The 19,798-nt window shown below is 50.3% G+C and overlaps 1 protein-coding gene across 1 annotated transcript in view; it reads right to left on the minus strand.

The window, feature by feature from the left end:
* The window catches only part of LOC144753055 (glutamine synthetase-like), a 158,635-nt gene that overhangs the window by 42,233 nt on the left and 96,604 nt on the right, over nucleotides 1-19,798 (minus strand). Inside the window, exons 2-3 of the mRNA XM_078640852.1 lie at nucleotides 3,895-4,070; nucleotides 2,787-2,927 (exon numbers count right to left, since the gene is read on the minus strand). Of these exons, the coding sequence (XP_078496978.1) occupies nucleotides 2,787-2,927; nucleotides 3,895-4,060 (307 nt within the window). The 5' untranslated portion in view covers nucleotides 4,061-4,070. The remainder of the gene's footprint in view (nucleotides 1-2,786; nucleotides 2,928-3,894; nucleotides 4,071-19,798) is intronic.

The following is a 19,798-nucleotide window of genomic DNA, read 5'->3' on the forward strand; positions in this document are numbered from 1 at the left end:
ATGCTTGTTTCCGGACACGGGAGGGCCTGGCCTGGCAGTTCTGTCTGGACTGTCCGCATGGGGCACAGGGTCAAGACTGATTTGCATATGGCTGGGTCCAAACTGCAGTGGCGTAGTGGGCAAAAGAACAATGGATTTAACACAGATCTTTTGACTGCGGCGAATGTTTGCATTATCTGCATTCCGTCCATCATTTGTTTGCTGTAACACTTTTCGCCCTAATTGGGATGGGTATGCCCAGAAGTGGGTCCCTTTCTCACTGTGACACTGGATTAGAGCTTGCCTGGCTGATGAAGGGTGACGAACCCTGAAACCGGTCCAAGGATGCTTGTTTCCGGACACGGGAGGGCCTGGCCTGGCAGTTCTGTCTGGACTGTCCGCATGGGGCGCAGGGTCAAGACTGATTTGCATATGGCTGGGTCCAAATTGGTGTGGCGTAGTGGGCAAAAGAATGATGGATTTAACCCAGATCTTTTGACTGGGGAGAAAGTTTGCCTTGTCAGCATTCCGTCCATCATTTGTTTGCTGTAACACTTTTCGCCCTACCTGGGATGGGTATGTCCAGACTTGGATCCCTTCCTCACTGTGCCACTGGATTGAAGCTAGCCTGGCTGATGAAGGATGACATACCCTGCAACCGATCCCAGGATGCTTGTTTCCAGTCCAGGGAGGATCTGGCCTAGCAGTTCGGTCTGGACTGTTCCCATGGGGCACAGGGTCAAGGTTGATTTGCATATGGCTGCGTCCAAACTAGGGTGGCGTAGTTGGCAAAAGAACGATGGATTTAACCCAGATCTTTTGACTAGGGGAGAATGTTTGCATTGTTAGCATTCCGTCCATCATCTGTTTGCTTTAACATTTTTCGTCCTAAGTGGGATGGGTATGCCCAGAAAGTGGATCCTTTGCTCACTGTGCCACTGAATTCAAGCTAGCCTGACTGATGAAGGGTGACATACCCTGAAACCGGTCCCAGGATGCTTGTTTCCGGTCCAGGGAGTACCTGGCCTGGCAGTTCAGTCTGGACTGTTCCTATGGGGCACAGGATCAAGACTGTTTTGCATATGACTGGGTCCAAACTGGGTGCCGTAGTGGGCAAAAGAACGATGGAGTTAACCCAGATCTTTTGACTGGGGGAGAATGTTTGAATTGTCAGCATTCCGTCCATCATTTGTTTGCTGACCCACTCAAGTCAATGGCATTCTGCAGCACACAGAGAAAGAGCAAATTGCCTTTATTGATTTTTTATGTGCAAGAAGGTGTCAATTCCTGCACATAGACAATTGCCCCTGCAGCGTAGGCACCCTTGCAATATGGCAGCATGGTGCCTTCCCTAGCACTAGGCAGGTTTTTAGCTCCAGTGCTATGGGAAGCACCGGGGTGTGCCATAATTTTGTAAGTACGGCACATCTCTGCATTTTTAAAATGTCAGAGAGCGGCGTTGCCAAATTCGGAATGACACTGTGCTATGGCATTTTTTGGTGAATATGCCCCTATGTGTCTTTCAATGACAACATACTTGCACAACAGCAACAGGGTACCATTTTGGAGGGTTTTCATGAAGGCCGCAGTTGTCAGCAAGTAATGGTAAAGCCAACAAATCTGGTGTTGGCTGCCAGCCTTTGGCTTTGTTTATCTGTGTTTTGTCATAATCTTTGCAAATCTTTCTTGGGGAAGCTGCTGGGCTTTGGTCGATCAAATAAAATGGTTGCTAACATAAATATTGTTTCTCTCAAAAAGCACACGCCAAAGTGGTGCAGTGAAGTTAACTAATGACTCCAGCGGGCTGACCCATTGCCCCTGCTGTGGTGAGTGACTAAAAATGTGAATAAAGCAAACACAAGGAGATGATGGACAGAGTGCTGAAACTTTTCAGCCACTCACCCCCGGTACACATCTGGGTTGAATCCATCATCGTTCTTTAGCTCACTTCGCCACTTCAGTTCAGACCCAGCTATATTCAAATCAGTCTTGACCCTGTGCCTAATGGGAACTTTCCCAGCCCAAACTGCCAAGCCAGGTCTTCCCTGAACTGGAAACAAGCATCCTAGGACCGGTTTCGGGGAAACACCCCTCATCAGCCAGGCCAGCTTGAATCCAGTGGCAAAGTGAGCAAGGGACCCACGTCTGGGTATACCCTGCCAGCTTAGGGCGAACAAAGCAAACACAAGGAGATGATGGACAGAGCTGTCTTGCCAGGACTCCTGGATTTTTGCGCGTTATCCTTTGAAAGCACCAGTTGCGCTCAGAAGGTGAAGTGTTTTTACTTTGTAGACACCCAAGCTTGTAATGCCTTTATCTGCACATTAAAACTTGAGAATGAGTGGCCAAAATGCAACAAAATATTACTACTTCTCAATGGGAAGGCCGGAAAGCATGTTATTTCATTGGAAGTGCTGCTACAGAAAGGAAGAAGCCTTTAATACCCAAGCATTCGATTCATGGTCTTCTTGGTGACTCAGCATCCAAGAGTATGAAGCAATCCCAAATGTAGATAAAAGATCATATGAAACACTGGGATGTTGGCAAATACATTATTTTCAAGCACACCCAAACATATTACAAGTTAAAAAATATATTTATTTTATTCCGGGTGGCGGTACCAATGGATTGCCTTAAAGTATCAAAATAAAGCAACAACAAAAAAACACTAACTTCAATGCACAGCCAGTAACTAAGACAAAGCGAAAACGTGCTGCCATTGCACCAAAAGCATTATGAGCAGGTGGTGACCTACAAGCCTGGGTGGATACATTCGGTTTTCATACATTGCAATGTTCAAGCCTCACCTGCTGGCTTCCTGTTGTATTTCATTACTTCGCACATCACCAGTTTGTTGGGGTCCAAGCAGAATGGGTCTCGAAACATCTCGACCGGGATCAAGTACATGTCGCTGTTCAAGTCCTTCCACATAATCCATTCGGGGACATCTGTATGGAAAGTTCAAATATTTCAGAGTCAGCCTGCTGGGTACTTTGTAATTTGAACGAATCCGGAGTTAGGTCTGGGGCCTGACATAACTGAATGACAACAACGGACACATTTCAGCCCTTCCCAGGACACCCACTTTCATTTCCAAGATACAGCGTTGGCTCTTAACAGTGGTGACCGGAAACCCAATTGAATCACAGTACAGCACTGTACGGAAAGAGGGGCATAAGGAGCAGGGGGTTTGCGGATAGGTAGGAAGTGGATGTAGACATGAGGAGAGCAGAAGGGAATAAAAAGCAGTGGGTGAAAGGAAGGAAGAGAACGGCTTAAGTCAAGTGAACTGGGTTCAAAACTTCATGGAGCCATGAGTTTGAACAGGACTTCAAATGTATAGAATAAAGTTGAGAAGTCATTTGTTGTAGGCACATTTGCACAACAACTGATGCCTTCTCGACCCTCAAAATATCGATCTTAGAGAATTAAAAATTGAGTAAAACACATGAAATGTAAACAGGACTGCAGCGCTGGCATGGGCCTAAAAGTGTTTACAGTAATTGTTCAGAAAACGATCAGTTTTTTTTAGCCTTTCAAAATAGGGCCATGATATAGGGCCCGGTAGATTTAATTAATGTCGTATCCCCCCAGTTAAAGCTCTGCTGCCACAACGCACACCATCTTCATTTTGAAGTATAGTACGTGTTCATTGCATGTTGAAGCCTAAACAATAATATACAAGCAATCTTGACTCAGCAGAGGATGGATGGACCTGGAGGCACATAGAGGTGGCGGTACTGTGCAACAAGGAGGAATGGCTGCCTCTGTAAACCATCATGTTCAGTTCAGAGCTAGCTGCTGAAAGGATGGGGGGAACCTGCGTGCAACTGAGGGGTGCGAGGGGCCGCCATGGAAATGACTAGGGTTTAGCATCAACATAACCTTTACAGTGCGGGATGTGCACATCCTTACCTTCTATGCACGAGGGCTCGTGGTCCAAGGTTCTGGTCTTGCAGTAGAGTGCCTCTCCGTTGGTATCGATCCAGACGTAGGTGACCAGCGCCTGGTTTCCCTGGGGCAGTTTCATGTACTGCTCCCGGACAGACTTGTTCAGTTTGGAGCCGTGAGACACAGACATGATGGCAGATCTGCAAGAGATGAAAAAAACACGAGTGAGAACAGAGCCAGGTCCACCTGCACCCAAAACTGAAGACGCAGTGCAGAAGAAGGGTGAGGGCAGGGCAGTCAATGATTCCCCAGCCGGCACAGGGACACAGTACCAGTGGCGTCACTAGGGTTGGTGTCACCCGGTGCGGGTAACTCATGGTGTCACCCCCTCACAATTTACCGGATGGACCAATTCACCCTCTGCCTGCACCATGTCCCCTCTGCCTGCACCAACTCTCCCTCTGTCCGTACCATATCCCCTCCGCCTGCACCATTTCACCCCCTGCCTGCACCATCTTTCCCTCAGCCTACACCATCTCCTCTCTGGTTGAACCATCGCTCCCTGTGCGCACACCATCTCCCTTCTGCCTGCACCATCTCTCCCTCTGCCTGCACCATCTCTCCCTCTGCCTGCACCATCTCCCCTCTGCCTGCACCATCTCCCCTCTGCCTGCACCATCTCTCCCTCTGCCTGTACCATCTCCCCTCCGCCTGCACCATCTCTCCCTCTGCCTGCACCATCTCTCCCTCTGCCTGCACCATCTCTCCCTCTGTCTGCACCATCTCCCCCCACCTGCACCATCTCTCCCTCTGCCTGCACCATCTCTCCCTCTGCCTGCACCATCTCACCCTCTGCCTGCACCATCACCCCTCTGCCTGCACCATCTCCCCTCTGCCTGCACCATCTCTCCCTTTGTCCACACTATCTCCCCCGCCTGCACCATCTCACCCCCCGCCTGCACCATCTCACCCCCTGCCTGCACCATCTCTCCCTCCGCCTGCACCATCTCCCCTCCGCGTGCACCATCTCACCCCCCGCCTGCACCATCTCACCCCCTGCCTGCACCATCTCTCCCTCCGCCTGCACCATCTCCCCTCCTCGTGCACCATCTCCCCTCCGCCTGCACCATCTCCCCTCCGCCTGCAACATCTCCCCTCCGCCTGCACCTTCTCCCCTCCGCCTGCACCATCTCCCCTCCGCCTGCACCATCTCCCCTCCGCCTGCACCATCTCACCCCCTGCCTGCACCATCTCACCCCCTGCCTGCACCATCTCTCCCTCCGCCTGCACCATCATTCCCTCTGTCTGCACCATCTCCTCTCCACTGTCATCCACACGATCTATTGACACAAAAAGAAGCAGCGAAGCACCCAACCATCTTTTTTTTTAAATATTTGTGTTCTTGTTCTTAGAGGTCTATAATAGAAATAAGTCAAAACCACAAGTATCAAAATGAGGATGTGTCGATTTCCCTTGTTATAAGGCAACCGGAGAGCTAGGCGTGTCCTAAAAAGTGAGAACAAAACACTTTTTTTACTCTGAAGACCACGTTCTGCAATAATTAAATGATAAAGCTGGAAACATTTTTAAATGCTCTGCTATTCCACTTGAGCTGCAAGGGTAAACAATCTTGCTAGCTGCACAGCCCATCTTAAAGTTGTTGCACAACTCTATCAGGTATTGTGCGTTTTAACACACACTGTAACAATCTGCCTCAGTGACCTTATTGCACTGAGGAGAATGGTTCATGATCTCTTGACCTGACTGCCGCGCGCGTCATTGACAGCTGAGGATCGATGGAGCTATCTGAAGTCAGTCAGCAGAGAGGCCGGCACACCCTATGTGTGATCTGGAGCTCACGGAGCAGGCTCGAGACTGGTGCAGCTAGCAGCAAGCCTTAGCTGCTGCGAGACGAGCATTATTAGGGCGAGGGAGGTCTGCGCATGCCATTAGATTAAATAGAAACATAACATACATGAACACAAACTTGCATATCACTCTGACAAAACGATAAACTAGATGGTGTCACCCCATGTGAGGGGTGTCACCCGGTGCGGTCCGCACCCCCCGCACCCCCCTTGTGACGCCACTGCACAGTACAGTAGGCAGCAGGATGACAAAACGAAAGGCGCTGTACCCGAGTTCAAGAGTTCGAATTCGGCAACACAGACTTATCCCTGTACGAGAGGTAAATTCACTAGAAAAAAAAGAGCGAGGTGCCGTTTCTTTCCGCAGAGGAGGAACGCGCGACTGTTTGATACCATACTCTTCAATTCACCTGCAAGTGGAGGTTGTCGTTCACTGATACTAAGCCTCATTGGAGAGGATGTAGCCTTATGGCTAGAGCGGTCCACCTGGACACTAGAGAACCGATTTTTTTTAACAGAGTTTTATATAGCGCGAAAATGAGTCTGGCCATGATGGCCTGTGATTCTTAGCAAATCACTTAATCTCCCGGTGCCTAACAAATATGAATGTGTCCGTCTGTAACGAAACTGGTGCTCGTTTCAAGCACTCTCATACCCGGGGGGGGGGCAGATTTACTACTTCTGGCGCATCTCTGCTAATCAGCAGAGATGCGCCAGAAGAGTTGCGATGCATCTGCCCACCCATGCACCACCACTGATGCGCCGCATTTACAATGCAGCGCACCGTGGCGCACGGATGGGCAGATGCGTGTCGCACACACTGAAGGAAAGGCGGCGCATTCCTGGAGTCGTGTCGCAAGCGTGACGCAGCTCCAGCAAGGCTCGGGGTACCCCTATTCCAAACATGCTGCGTCAATCCTTACGCCTGCTTCAAGCAGGCGCAGGGTTATGACGCAGCATGGCCGTAAAAGTGACTGAGTGAAATCTTCAGCCACTTTTCGGAGGGGTTCCTGCGCCGGAACACCCCCCCCCCCAGTGCAGGAACACCCATGTGCCGGAGGGCTTTACGTGTCGTATATCCCTAGATGCGTCACGTTGTAAATACCCCGCAGCATGGCGCTGACTTTGCGCTGCCGCTGAGTCACAAAAGTAATGTAACGGCGGCGCAAATGTGCCATACGGGGCTTGTAAATCTGTCCCCGGATGTCTCTGGTCTAGTTCGCGATATATAAAACTCTAAAAAAAAAAGTGTAAGCGGCGAGGCCATCTTGAAATGACAGTCTCTGAACACTTAATGCTCCCTCCTTTCCCCCCATGCACCACTTGTGGGCCCCAGACATACTTTTCAAATGGCCCCTCCTGTGTTGCAGGCTCCTCAGACTTCTGATGCTCTTGCCTCTCCCTCAGATTCACTTGGTTGCTCTTGGTGCCTTAGGATGCCGAGGAAGACAGAGGTGCTGGCAACTGCTTCCGGGGAATTTATACAAAGCTAAACTCCTCCTACTTGAGAATGGAGGGACACAAGAAGCCCTTCCCTCCAAACTCATGAGGCAATCTGGCTACTGTTCAACATTCTGTTCAAACAGTTTTGTGAAAAGGGCGTCTGACAGCTAGTGTATCACCAGACAGCGCGTGATACTTGCTGTACATGTTGCGATGTGTGTGTGCCTGTGTATGGTACATAACAGAGACCTGTTTCTATTTTGAAAACACAGAGCCTGGAGAGGCTAGAAGAGAGAAGGACTTCACTGGAACCAACTGGGCTATAAAATAGGCATACACAGAAAATTAAAAGTGAACCCATTAGCGAATCAGATACCTGATACAATGGATTACATTTGCAAAGTGTGGCAGTTTTGAAGTTAGAAAGACACGCTGTATACCTGCATTGCAAGGCATGGGGGACTGCATGCATTTCTGTTTACTGCAGGCAAGGTATGTGGTGATATTAGAGAAATCAACATTAAAACCAACCCACTTGACCATATAACAGGCCCACAAATGCCCAAAAACAGCCTACACACTGACCTAAAAGACTAGCCCTTGGGGAACTGTCAGATTGCCCTATAGGCCAGTCTGACCCTGGGACTGCAACTCACAGATAAGAGATGTATATTTGCTGACATTCCTTAGGGCTGGGGTTGGAGCACACACTGAAGTAGAGTAGCGGTGCATCCTGTATGCTCTTCAAAGGTCTCTGATTCCAGGAACAGTTACTGCTCAGTGGGGCCTTGCCTCATTGTCAGGAAGATGGTGGACCTGGTAAGGTTGGCATTGTCGACCCCAGAATCTTAACAGAGAGGAAGGCTTAGGCCTTTGAACATTTATTAGGCATATTTTAGTGTGGCGTGACAACCAGGTGTGATCCCAGGGTACTCTATTGGCCTGTGTTGTGGGTCAATCAGAATCGAATCCACTCCTCCTGCAACAGACTGTCTTTATGACAAAGGTAACTGCATAGATAAGAGCACTTCAAAGGAGTTGGCACCCATAACTCAGATTTCAAAGGCTCAGACACAAAATCACATTTGTGTCTGGAGTTGGACTATAAAGATAGGAGCATAAGACCCACAAGTGGTCCAACTGCGCAGTACATTAGGAGAAAGGTGTTTGCCTAGACTTCTAGCTGCTGGAACAAGGACTAGGGACTTTAGTCTGCTAGTCTCCCTGCTGGGCAAGGGTCCATCGCCAAGGTCGTCAAGACCACTTGCCCTCAGTCTGGACCAGCAGACTGCCTGCCAAGATCAGTAAACCATGTGAGGAGGAGGAGAGCGCCTGATGGGAGCGAGGCCCAGAGGGGATCCTGGCGAGTGGATCCCAGTAAGAGTAGTGTGAGACATGAGGACCAGATGGTATCACTATAAGAGTGTGGGCTGCCTATCCCATCTTTCAAAAGCCGAGGACACCTGCATCAACAAAAAGGAGGCCACCGTGAAGTGCAGACCGTCACTGGTGTGGGCGCTAAAGTTGGTGACTCTCGGGTGACCAGGAGGTGGACTGCAGTGAAGTGTGGGCCATCGATCGTGATAGTACCAGAGTCCGCAACCTCAGAGTGACCAGGAGGGGAGCCACACTGAAGTGCGAGAGGATGTGGCATAATGGCCAGAGATGCCTGATTTTGATTTGGGGAACCAGGTTTGAGTATTAGCGTTGGATCAAAATCTGGTGATTCTGGGCAAATCACTTAATCTTCCCGTGACTACCCAAAATAAAAATAATGTGTCCTTGTGTAATGTAACTGGTACTCACGTACAGTGCTCCAATACTGTGACCCTCGTGTGACCAGGAAAGGGCCACCTTGAAGTGCGGGCCGGCATCTATATAGGCGTATCGCTCAGTGGCCACTATGCCACCAGGAAGGGGATCACCATGAAGATGAGGCCGTCGCCCATCTGTGGTCTGAGGTAGGTGACTCTGTTGTCACCAGAAGAGGAGGAAGGGCACCCATGAGTCAGGGACATTGCTCTGGTTCTTCCTGCTGAAGAAGCTAGGAGGAACACTTACCGATCCCTGCAGGAGTCAGGCAAGGACGTCTGACACACTAGCTGGCTGTCTGAGGAATGAGGAGGCCAACGTGTCATCAGCGAAAGACTGCAAGAGGTTGGCGACCCTCAGCGTAGGGATACTAGAGCTTGCAAAGAGTGTCCTGGTCCTCCCAGGATTGCTGGCTGCCATCAGGTCAGGTAAGTCTGTTCCAGGCGATTGCGCCTGGTGGGGACTTGCACCCACTTAGCACCTAAACGCTACTAACATTGACTCTTAAGGAAAATCATGAACTTTATTGCATGGGGACTAGCATGGACCACATCTGGGTAATCGCCTTCAGTATAGAATGGGAAATAATCAACTCCACCTGCATGCTGACCTCGAGGCTTTGGGGATTATTTAGTGTAGGAAGGTGGCTACCTGACTATGGTTACCCCTGATTTTTTGCCTGTGTTTAGCTGTTTTTTTGACTTAGTTGACCTGGTTCCCTGCTAATCAGGGCCCCAGGCCATCTGCTCTCTCTGTAAAATGGATTCCATGTACCCTAGGTACATACCCCAATTGGAAATGGACCCCTTGTCAGCCCCTGTATAATGCACTATAGGTGCCCAGGGCATAGGGGCCACCAAGGCCTACCAGGGGCTGTAGCATATCTTTTGCCACCCCTGGCTGGTTCTTAAATTGACACAACTGGCTGATCACTCAGCTGGGGTAAGGTGGTGTAATCACCCCTTGCTTAGATGTAGTATACCTATATCTAAACCTATATCTGGACACATATTAACCTGTGAGCCACTCCTATGGAAGGCCTCATCAATCCTGGAGGCAGAGTGCGTGGTTTCATGTGAGATGGAGCTCTAGCATGAGCTGAGCCTGTCTGCAGCTGTCGGGAACAACTCCCTAAGCTGTTTCAGGATAATGCCATACCATATACTCTTAAGTGCCTTATAATCCTCGCGGTTATATAGCAACTTTGGTTTGGCTTTATCAAAACATGTCGTGTAAGGTGTCATACGATTTGGAATACTATCCCCTCGCCAGTTCTGGCGACGGGGATAGCATTCCACCCCTCTAGAGGGGTAAGACATGTTACTTTGCTTAAATGCGGTTGATTTCTCCAAAGACCTTAGATCCACAAAATGGATGCCTCTGCCACAGACAACTGTCTGGACCCCTGCAGCTGACCGAAACTCAGCCAAAGGGGTCCTGGACAAAGGGTTTCCTGTCACAGGAGGGTGTCACCACCCTCCAGACAGGAGATAGTGGATTGTAGCAGGGAGGTTTGAAAGAAACCAGACACTGCCTGGGGCGCACAAGGCTGCCCCTTGCATAATCCGGCCAAACCGGTTCTGGGGCACTCCAGCCCTCGTGCCAGGGCCGCCTGGATCAAAGGAAAGGGGTGTATCCACCCCCTTCCTGGGTCCCACCCATAGGGAGGGACCTAGCAGGTAATCACGCCCCCCAGATTGGAATAAGAGTGGGAGCAGTGCCAATGCACATCAGATTTCCTGGAAGAAACATTAGAAACGAAACTCTGGACCCTTGGACCTCCATCTCAACGTGGAAGCCCGAAGAATCTCCCTTGTGGTCAAGGAGTGACCACCCTGCAGCAGCAGGCACCATCCAGCCCTCGACGTCTACTTAGTTGCAGTTCCCGCCGGAACTCGAGCGACTGAGATCGACGAGATCAAGCCTGCCTGCCTTCCAACAGCCCGATCCACAGTTCCTGCAGAGCTGAGACCCGTGGAGGCGACCGGAAGCGTGGGGCACGCCATCTTGAATTGACCACAAGGCGCTGACCGTGCAGCCCACGAGTGACCCTCGAAGCTGTGCACCGGGGTTTGAGAAGCCCCCACCCTGAGCTACTCCTGAGCCGAAGTTCAGCCCTCCACACTCGACGAGTGCTGCGTGGGGCCCTTTGGCACTATTTCGCTCAACGCGTTGGCCCGGTCACTTGCCAGCTGGCTTGTGGTCCCTGTGCCGACGAACTACCTAAGAAGACTCGTGAATCTGGTTGCTCCAGATCCACACCAGCTCCCCTGAAAAGGAGCCCCGACTCTGACCTTCCTGGTCCGAGTGAGAAGCAATCTTCCGATCCTGCGTGGATTGCTCTTACCAAGGCTTGTTTGCTCCAAACTTGAAGCCGACTGCACCGACGGTGAGAGCCTGCGTGGGACAGATCGTGACCTGCTCCTGGACGTCGCAGATGCCCCAGAGCCCACGTGACAGCGGAGAGAAGCTCCTCGACGACCACCTGATTGCGCCCGACATTGCCTGGTTCCGTCCTGGTTCCACCCTGGTCACTGCTGAGTGACCCAGACTCTGTCCCCTCTGCTTTCAGGTACTCTACAACTTGAGTCCACCCTTGGACTCCACCGGACACTTCATCTTTAACCAGCCTGCAGCCCTTTCAGCTCCAAGCACCAAGAGCCTGCGTGTCAAAACCCGACGCCACTTCGACCCTGTGCACCCACTTCCTGTGGGTGAGGTAACTTTGCTCCGCCGGTGTTCCCACACTGGTGCACACCTCTAGGGTCTGTGTGTTAAGTTTTGTTCCTCTAGGTTCAGCGGAAGTGTCCTTAAACTTTAACTCTTTGACTTTTACGCACCATTGGTTAACATTGGTGCATGCGTGCGCTTTCCGCACATCTCCCGAATCCCGAGGGCCATTCCCGACTTCAGCATTGCTTGTCCTGACTGCTCCCAGCGATTCCCTAGGCCCTAGGCCTAACCACTGTTCGAGTGGCCTCTCTTATACCACTTGTTTAGTATATGGTTTGAGTGGCCACCCGCCCTCATCCATAATTGTGCAACTTTGTATGTTTAAACAGTGCTTTTGATTTAACGCTTGTGCCCCTTTATTCATAAAGAATACTGGGGATTGTTTTTAGTAATAAACACATATATTTTTATAATATATACTTGTGTGGTGTCCTTTCATTTGGTATTACAGGATTGTATGTGGTAAAACAGCTCGCTTAACACGACCTCTTAAGTTAAGCCTTTAGGCTGCTTAGTCCATGCTACCCCTAGGATAGCTTGTCTAATAAGGTTGACTTACAACCAGACACCATAAGGGATTATTTGGTCAGGTAGTAGGTGGTTCCAGAATTGGAAACATCCCCTACCAGGCCAACTTCTCACATTGGTGAGCAGCGGTGCGGATTTGAGCTTGCTGTTGTTTTACCATTGCAATCTTTATATCAAATTGAAAGATCACATCAAGTACCTCTAGGTACATATAAATCAAAAGCTTAGCATATTAAGTTCTACTGAACTTAGTAGTTGTAGGTTGAAGGGATTAGCACACCCTGACTACAACTCACTAGCAAGGTACAGTAGGAAAACACTTAGTGTAGGTAAGTGCACCACTTACACCTCACTAGTAACCATGTCTGACACAGGAAAAGCCTCAGGGTCTACTCCTGTGACAGTTGACCCTACCCAGGCAACTTTTGGATATGACAAACTAACCCGCAGAGACTTGATTGCCTTGTGCAAAGCAAGAGGGTTAAAAAGGGGCAGAAGCCCCACCTGCCTAATCCTGGTAGAAATCCTAGAACAGGATGACTTAGAGAAGGCAAAAGCAGCTTCCCTAGACACAGGAAATGGAGGGAACCCCCCTGAAACTGATCTCCCTCAGGAGGAGGAAGATGATGATGACTTAGATGAGGACTCAGATGTTGAGGACTTAGAAGTACAGGATCAGGGTAGCCAGGTTCCAGTTGGCAGGCTTAGCCAGGCCAACTTGGACCTACTGGGGAATGGAGAGGGCCAGCACCTCCCCAGAACCCCACATGGGATTCTCCCAGGCAACAGAAGAGTGAGATCCCCCTCAGGGGACTCTCATATTTCTAGTGCCTCCAGAGAATCAGAGAGAGGCATGACTGCTTCTCGGAAAGCTGAGCATAGGGCTAGGATGAGGGCTGTCAGACTCCAGATAGAGAGAGAGGAGGTAGCCCTGAGTCAAGCTAGACTTACCTTAGCTCAAGCTAAACTTGCCTTGGCAAGAGAGCAGAAATTGTGTGGCTTAGATGCCACTGGTGGCAGCAATATTCCTAAAGAGAAACCCAGGTCCTATGATAGTAGAAACCTGACAAAGATTGTGCCCCCCTACAAGGAAGGGGATGACATCCACAAGTGGATAACTGCTCTTGAGAGAGCCTGCATGGTACAGCAGGTTCCTGAGGAACAGTGGGCAGCAATCTTATGGTACTCCTTTTCAGAGAAAGGGAGAGATAAGCTCCTCACTGTCAGACATGAGGATGCAAACAATTACAAAGTCCTGAAGAGTGTCCTAATAGATGGGTTTGGCTTAACCACTGAACAGTACAGGTTGAAGTTCAGAGACACCCAGAAGACACAGACTCAGGACTGGACTGATTTTGTCGATTGTGCAACTAAGGCTCTGGAGGGTTGGCTACATGGCAGCAAAGTACATGACTTTACAGGATTGTATAATTTGATTATGAGGAGCAGATCCTAAGTAATTGTCAGAACCAGCTCTTACACCAGCACCTGGTGGACTCTGATCTGACCTCTCCCCAAGAATTGGGAAAGAGGGCAGACAAGTGGGTCAGAACCAGGATTAGGCCTAAGAATCAGGACAGTAACCAGAAGAAGGAGTCTACCAAGCCTCAAGATAAGGGTGGGGATAAAAATAAAGAAAAGACTTCCCCAGGGCCCCAAAACTCCAAGAATGGGGGTGGGTCCCAAGACACTTCTTCAACTGAGAAAAAGCCTTATTGTTATGCCTGTAAACAGGTGGGGCATTACAAAACAGACAACTGTTGTCCCAAGAATAACAATAAAGAAAATATACCTCCAAAGCCAGCTTCAACACCTCCTGTTACTGTCAGCAGTAATCCCCCAGGAAGTGGAAGCACACCCAGGAATCTGGGTGGGTTTACTGTTGGAGCTCAGGTGGACCCTGGCCTATCCAGGTCCCCATCACCCAATGATCTTGTTTATGAGACTGGCATGGGGTTTGCCAACTTCTCTGCTTGCCCAAATACTTTGAGCAAGTATAGACAAGAACCCATCATCAATGGTTTGAAAGTTGAAGCTTTTAGAGACACAGGGGCTAGCATCACCATGGTGGCTGATGGCATAGTCCCCTCTAAGCAACTTTTACCTGGTGCCACATACCAGGTTACAAACATTGATGGAATCCAAACAAATCATCCCATGGCAGTAGTAAGTCTCAGCTGGGGAGGTGTCATTGGCCCAAAGAGAGTGGCAGTGTCACCACACTTGCCTGTAGACTGCCTACTTGGTAATGATTTGGAGATCTCAGCCTGGGCTGAGGTTGAACAGGAAACCCATTCTAGAATGGTAAATTCCAATGGAAAGGTTAGTGGGGCTGTAATGGCTACAGCCCCAATGCAAGATGTCCTTCCTGAAAAGGTTGGTAGGGCTGAGAAACTCTCTGCCCCATCTTTAGCAAAAGCTCTTCCTGAACAGAATAGCAAAGCTGGTATGATAACAGCAGAAACCCAAACTGAGTCTCCTCCTGAAAAGGTTGGTGGGGCTGTGATGGCCACAGCCCAAACTCAAACTGACAGGTGTGTTGTGAAACCTGAAATGATGGATAACTCCACACAAACTGAGAGCATGGAGGAGGAAGAGAAATCTCCCCCTCACCAGACTTTAGGACAGGATCAGCCTCCTCAGGGAACTGATCTTACACCTGATGAAGGAGCTGCCCCAGAGGTGGTTGGGCCTAGCCTGACAGAACCTCTGATGTCAGTGGACCCTTCTCAGGTGGGACCCAGTCTGGAGCAGGTAACCTGCCCCTCTCTCCCTTGCCTTAGCCAGCCCAGGGCTGCAGAGGACAAGAAGGACAGTGAGACCCAGAGGGCCCCCTGTCAAATAAAGCACCCCCATCAAAAGATTAGGTGCACCAAAACTAGTAGCCCTAGTAAGGTGAAAACTTTAAAAACTCCTAAGGGAGCCCCCTTAAAAACAGTTAGGGACCTCCCACAGATGGATTCTGTTGGGCACAGCCAAACCTGGGACCCAAAGGGCCCAAACCTGAACTGTCCCTCCAGCAAGCCAAACAGAGGGACCCAGCCTCCAGCTTTAGGTAGCCAGAGGTTGACCCTGAGAGCACAGTGCAACTCAGTTAAAGAAAGAAAGGCACACATGGTGGAAGATAATTGGAGGAAGCCAAGCCCTAACTTAGTAGAGCCTCACTTCAATACTCCATATCCAAACCAGCCTTTAACTTTGCATAAACACACCCAAGGTAGTGATTCCCTATGGTGGAGACCCTCTGATACCCCAAGGGTGAGGGACTGCTTAGTGGACCATGAGACAGGGGGTACCCATGCTAGTGCAGGTACTTCCTTATATGGCCACTCAGGCAATATAGGCTTACCTGGCCAAGGATAGCCTTATCTCCTTTCGTTTGGGGGGGGGTTATGTAGGAAGGTGGCTACCTGACTATGGTTACCCCTGATTTTTTGCCTGTGTTTAGCTGTTTTTTTGACTTAGTTGACCTGGTTCCCTGCTAATCAGGGCCCCAGGCCATCTGCTCTCTCTGTAAAATGGATTCCATGTACCCTAGGTACATACCCCAATTGGAAATGGACCCCTTGTCAGCCCCTGTATAATGCACTATAGGTGCCCAGGGCATAGGGGCCACCAAGGCCTACCAGGGGCTGTAGCATATCTTTTGCCACCCCTGGCTGGTTCTTAAATTGACACAACTGGCTGATCACTCAGCTGGGGTAAGGTGGTGTAATCACCCCTTGCTTAGATGTAGTATACCTATATCTAAACCTATATCTGGACACATATTAACCTGTGAGCCACTCCTATGGAAGGCCTCATCAATCCTGGAGGCAGAGTGCGTGGTTTCATGTGAGATGGAGCTCTAGCATGAGCTGAGCCTGTCTGCAGCTGTCGGGAACAACTCCCTAAGCTGTTTCAGGATAATGCCATACCATATACTCTTAAGTGCCTTATAATCCTCGCGGTTATATAGCAACTTTGGTTTGGCTTTATCAAAACATGTCGTGTAAGGTGTCATACGATTTGGAATACTATCCCCTCGCCAGTTCTGGCGACGGGGATAGCATTCCACCCCTCTAGAGGGGTAAGACATGTTACTTTGCTTAAATGCGGTTGATTTCTCCAAAGACCTTAGATCCACAAAATGGATGCCTCTGCCACAGACAACTGTCTGGACCCCTGCAGCTGACCGAAACTCAGCCAAAGGGGTCCTGGACAAAGGGTTTCCTGTCACAGGAGGGTGTCACCACCCTCCAGACAGGAGATAGTGGATTGTAGCAGGGAGGTTTGAAAGAAACCAGACACTGCCTGGGGCGCACAAGGCTGCCCCTTGCATAATCCGGCCAAACCGGTTCTGGGGCACTCCAGCCCTCGTGCCAGGGCCGCCTGGATCAAAGGAAAGGGGTGTATCCACCCCCTTCCTGGGTCCCACCCATAGGGAGGGACCTAGCAGGTAATCACGCCCCCCAGATTGGAATAAGAGTGGGAGCAGTGCCAATGCACATCAGATTTCCTGGAAGAAACATTAGAAACGAAACTCTGGACCCTTGGACCTCCATCTCAACGTGGAAGCCCGAAGAATCTCCCTTGTGGTCAAGGAGTGACCACCCTGCAGCAGCAGGCACCATCCAGCCCTCGACATCTACTTAGTTGCAGTTCCCGCCGGAACTCGAGCGACTGAGATCGACGAGATCAAGCCTGCCTGCCTTCCAACAGCCCGATCCACAGTCCCTGCAGAGCTGAGACCCGTGGAGGCGACCGGAAGCGTGGGGCACGCCATCTTGAATTGACCACGAGGCGCTGACCGTGCAGCCCACGAGTGACCCTCGAAGCTGTGCACCGGGGTTTGAGAAGCCCCCACCCTGAGCTACTCCTGAGCCGAAGTTCAGCCCTCCACACTCGACGAGTGCTGCGTGGGGCCCTTTGGCACTATTTGGCTCAACGCGTTGGCCCGGTCACTTGCCAGCTGGCTTGTGGTCCCTGTGCCGACGAACTACCTAAGAAGACTCGTGAATCTGGTTGCTCCAGATCCACACCAGCTCCCCTGAAAAGGAGCCCCGACTCTGACCTTCCTGGTCCGAGTGAGAAGCAATCTTCCGATCCTGCGTGGATTGCTCTTACCAAGGCTTGTTTGCTCCAAACTTGAAGCCGACTGCACCGACGGTGAGAGCCTGCGTGGGACAGATCGTGACCTGCTCCTGGACGTCGCAGATGCCCCAGAGCCCACGTGACAGCGGAGAGAAGCTCCTTGACGACCACCTGATTGCGCCCGACATTGCCTGGTTCCGTCCTGGTTCCACCCTGGTCACTGCTGAGTGACCCAGACTCTGTCCCCTCTGCTTTCAGGTACTCTACAACTTGAGTCCACCCTTGGACTCCACCGGACACTTCATCTTTAACCCGCCTGCAGCCCTTTCAGCTCCAAGCACCAAGAGCCTGCGTGTCAAAACCCGACGCCACTTCGACCCTGTGCACCCACTTCCTGTGGGTGAGGTAACTTTGCTCCGCCGGTGTTCCCACACTGGTGCACACCTCTAGGGTCTGTGTGTTAAGTTTTGTTCCTCTAGGTTCAGCGGAAGTGTCCTTAAACTTTAACTCTTTGACTTTTACGCACCATTGGTTAACATTGGTGCATGCGTGCGCTTTCCGCACATCTCCCGAATCCCGAGGGCCATTCCCGACTTCAGCATTGCTTGTCCTGACTGCTCCCAGCAATTCCCTAGGCCCTAGGCCTAACCACTGTTCGAGTGGCCTCTCTTATACCACTTGTTTAGTATATGGTTTGAGTGGCCACCCGCCCTCATCCATAATTGTGCAACTTTGTATGTTTAAACAGTGCTTTTGATTTAACGCTTGTGCCCCTTTATTCATAAAGAATACTGGGGATTGTTTTTAGTAATAAACACATATATTTTTATAATATATACTTGTGTGGTGTCCTTTCATTTGGTATTACAGGATTGTATGTGGTAAAACAGCTCGCTTAACACGACCTCTTAAGTTAAGCCTTTAGGCTGCTTAGTCCATGCTACCCCTAGGATAGCTTGTCTAATAAGGTTGACTTACAACCAGACACCATAAGGGATTGTTTGGTCAGGTAGTAGGTGGTTCCAGAATTGGAAACATCCCCTACCAGGCCAACTTCTCACATTTAGTATATCAATTCTATGCTTTGTGCAATCACATTAAAATACTCAGTTTTTTAAATAAAAGCATGCATTTGGCTGGACAATCATTTTTGCCACTACAGTGTGTACCTTGAGTCTTGAGCCAGTGTATGATTTGCACCTACCTCCCCTTCGAAGATCCTTATACTGCTCAACCTGCCTATTGCACGAAATTGAATGGCGTGGCATAGTGATTCCCTTCCAATGTAGTTGAAACAGGCAGGCAATACTGACAGCTGTTTCAGAGGAGCTTATACCGAGGCAAACTCCTCCCACCTATAGATGGAAGGGGGCTGAGGTGCAGAGAGCCCTCGCCTCCTGTTGTGTAGTTCCTGTAAATCTATATAGGATCTGCTCATTTAGACAACATAAACTGTGGAATTGGTGTCCAGACAGATTCCAGGCACCCCCACCGGATCTGTTCGCCTGTATACCAGCTAGCTCACAGTGCCACTGTAAACTCCTCTTACCAAGGAGAGAATAGTTCCTGGCAACTATCGAACATGACAACTCTGTCCCATCGGGGATCGTGGAAACAGTACAGTACTTTTCGCTCAGTCATTCATGCTCACTTTGTCTCAGAGAGATACACAGAATAAACGGTGGGGACGTTATCAATAAATATTTAATGAACCACGGGGGTGCTAGGTGGCGCCGGAGTGGAATGGCCGCGATCTCGTGAGGCTCCTGCGGTTCGACCACTGATCCTACATTTATCCTGTGTTTGTGTTCCTGCTGAGCGAGTTAATCACGCTTAATTGTACATTTCGACACCTGGGGCGTGAACAGTGCCAACTTTGATGCCCGGAGCCGAGCAGTGAAAGGCTTGTGCACGTCAGGGAACTGCTGAGCGGAACGACCGCTGGTGAGCCCTGGAGCAGGGCTGGGCAGCAAGAGGTACGCAAGTGCCGCGGATGCCACGTGATGTGTGTTTGCCGGGTGGACACGTATGGATGAGAGGCCACCCTGAGAGTGAGCTTTACTATTGGAAGTGAAGTACATTAGGCTGCTTGCACAGCGCGAAAGCCACATCACGGCGCCCGAGCCTCCAATCTGCCATCATGGTGTGAGAGCGATAAAGAGGGTGAGTGCTGCCTGCCCCAGGGCAATATGAAAGAGAACATGGCGGCAGTTCGCGGTGGGCTGTGGAAGGCACGCTGTTAGAGGATGGCGGTTTACCGGATGAATAGCAGACCTGCAGCAATATAATTCAGATGCAAAAACAACAATTGATGTACATAATGCAGAACAATGTCATACATTCACCCCAGTACAGAGACCTGGGCCTAAATCCATCGTTTGTTTGCACTCCACACCACCCCAGGTCAGACATGGCCATATGCAAATCAGCCTTGACCCTGTGCCTCATGGGAACAGTCCAGCCCGAACTGC

Source organism: Lissotriton helveticus, chromosome 5_1 (assembly GCF_964261635.1).
Source record: "Lissotriton helveticus chromosome 5_1, aLisHel1.1, whole genome shotgun sequence".
Lineage (NCBI taxonomy): Eukaryota > Metazoa > Chordata > Amphibia > Caudata > Salamandridae > Lissotriton > Lissotriton helveticus.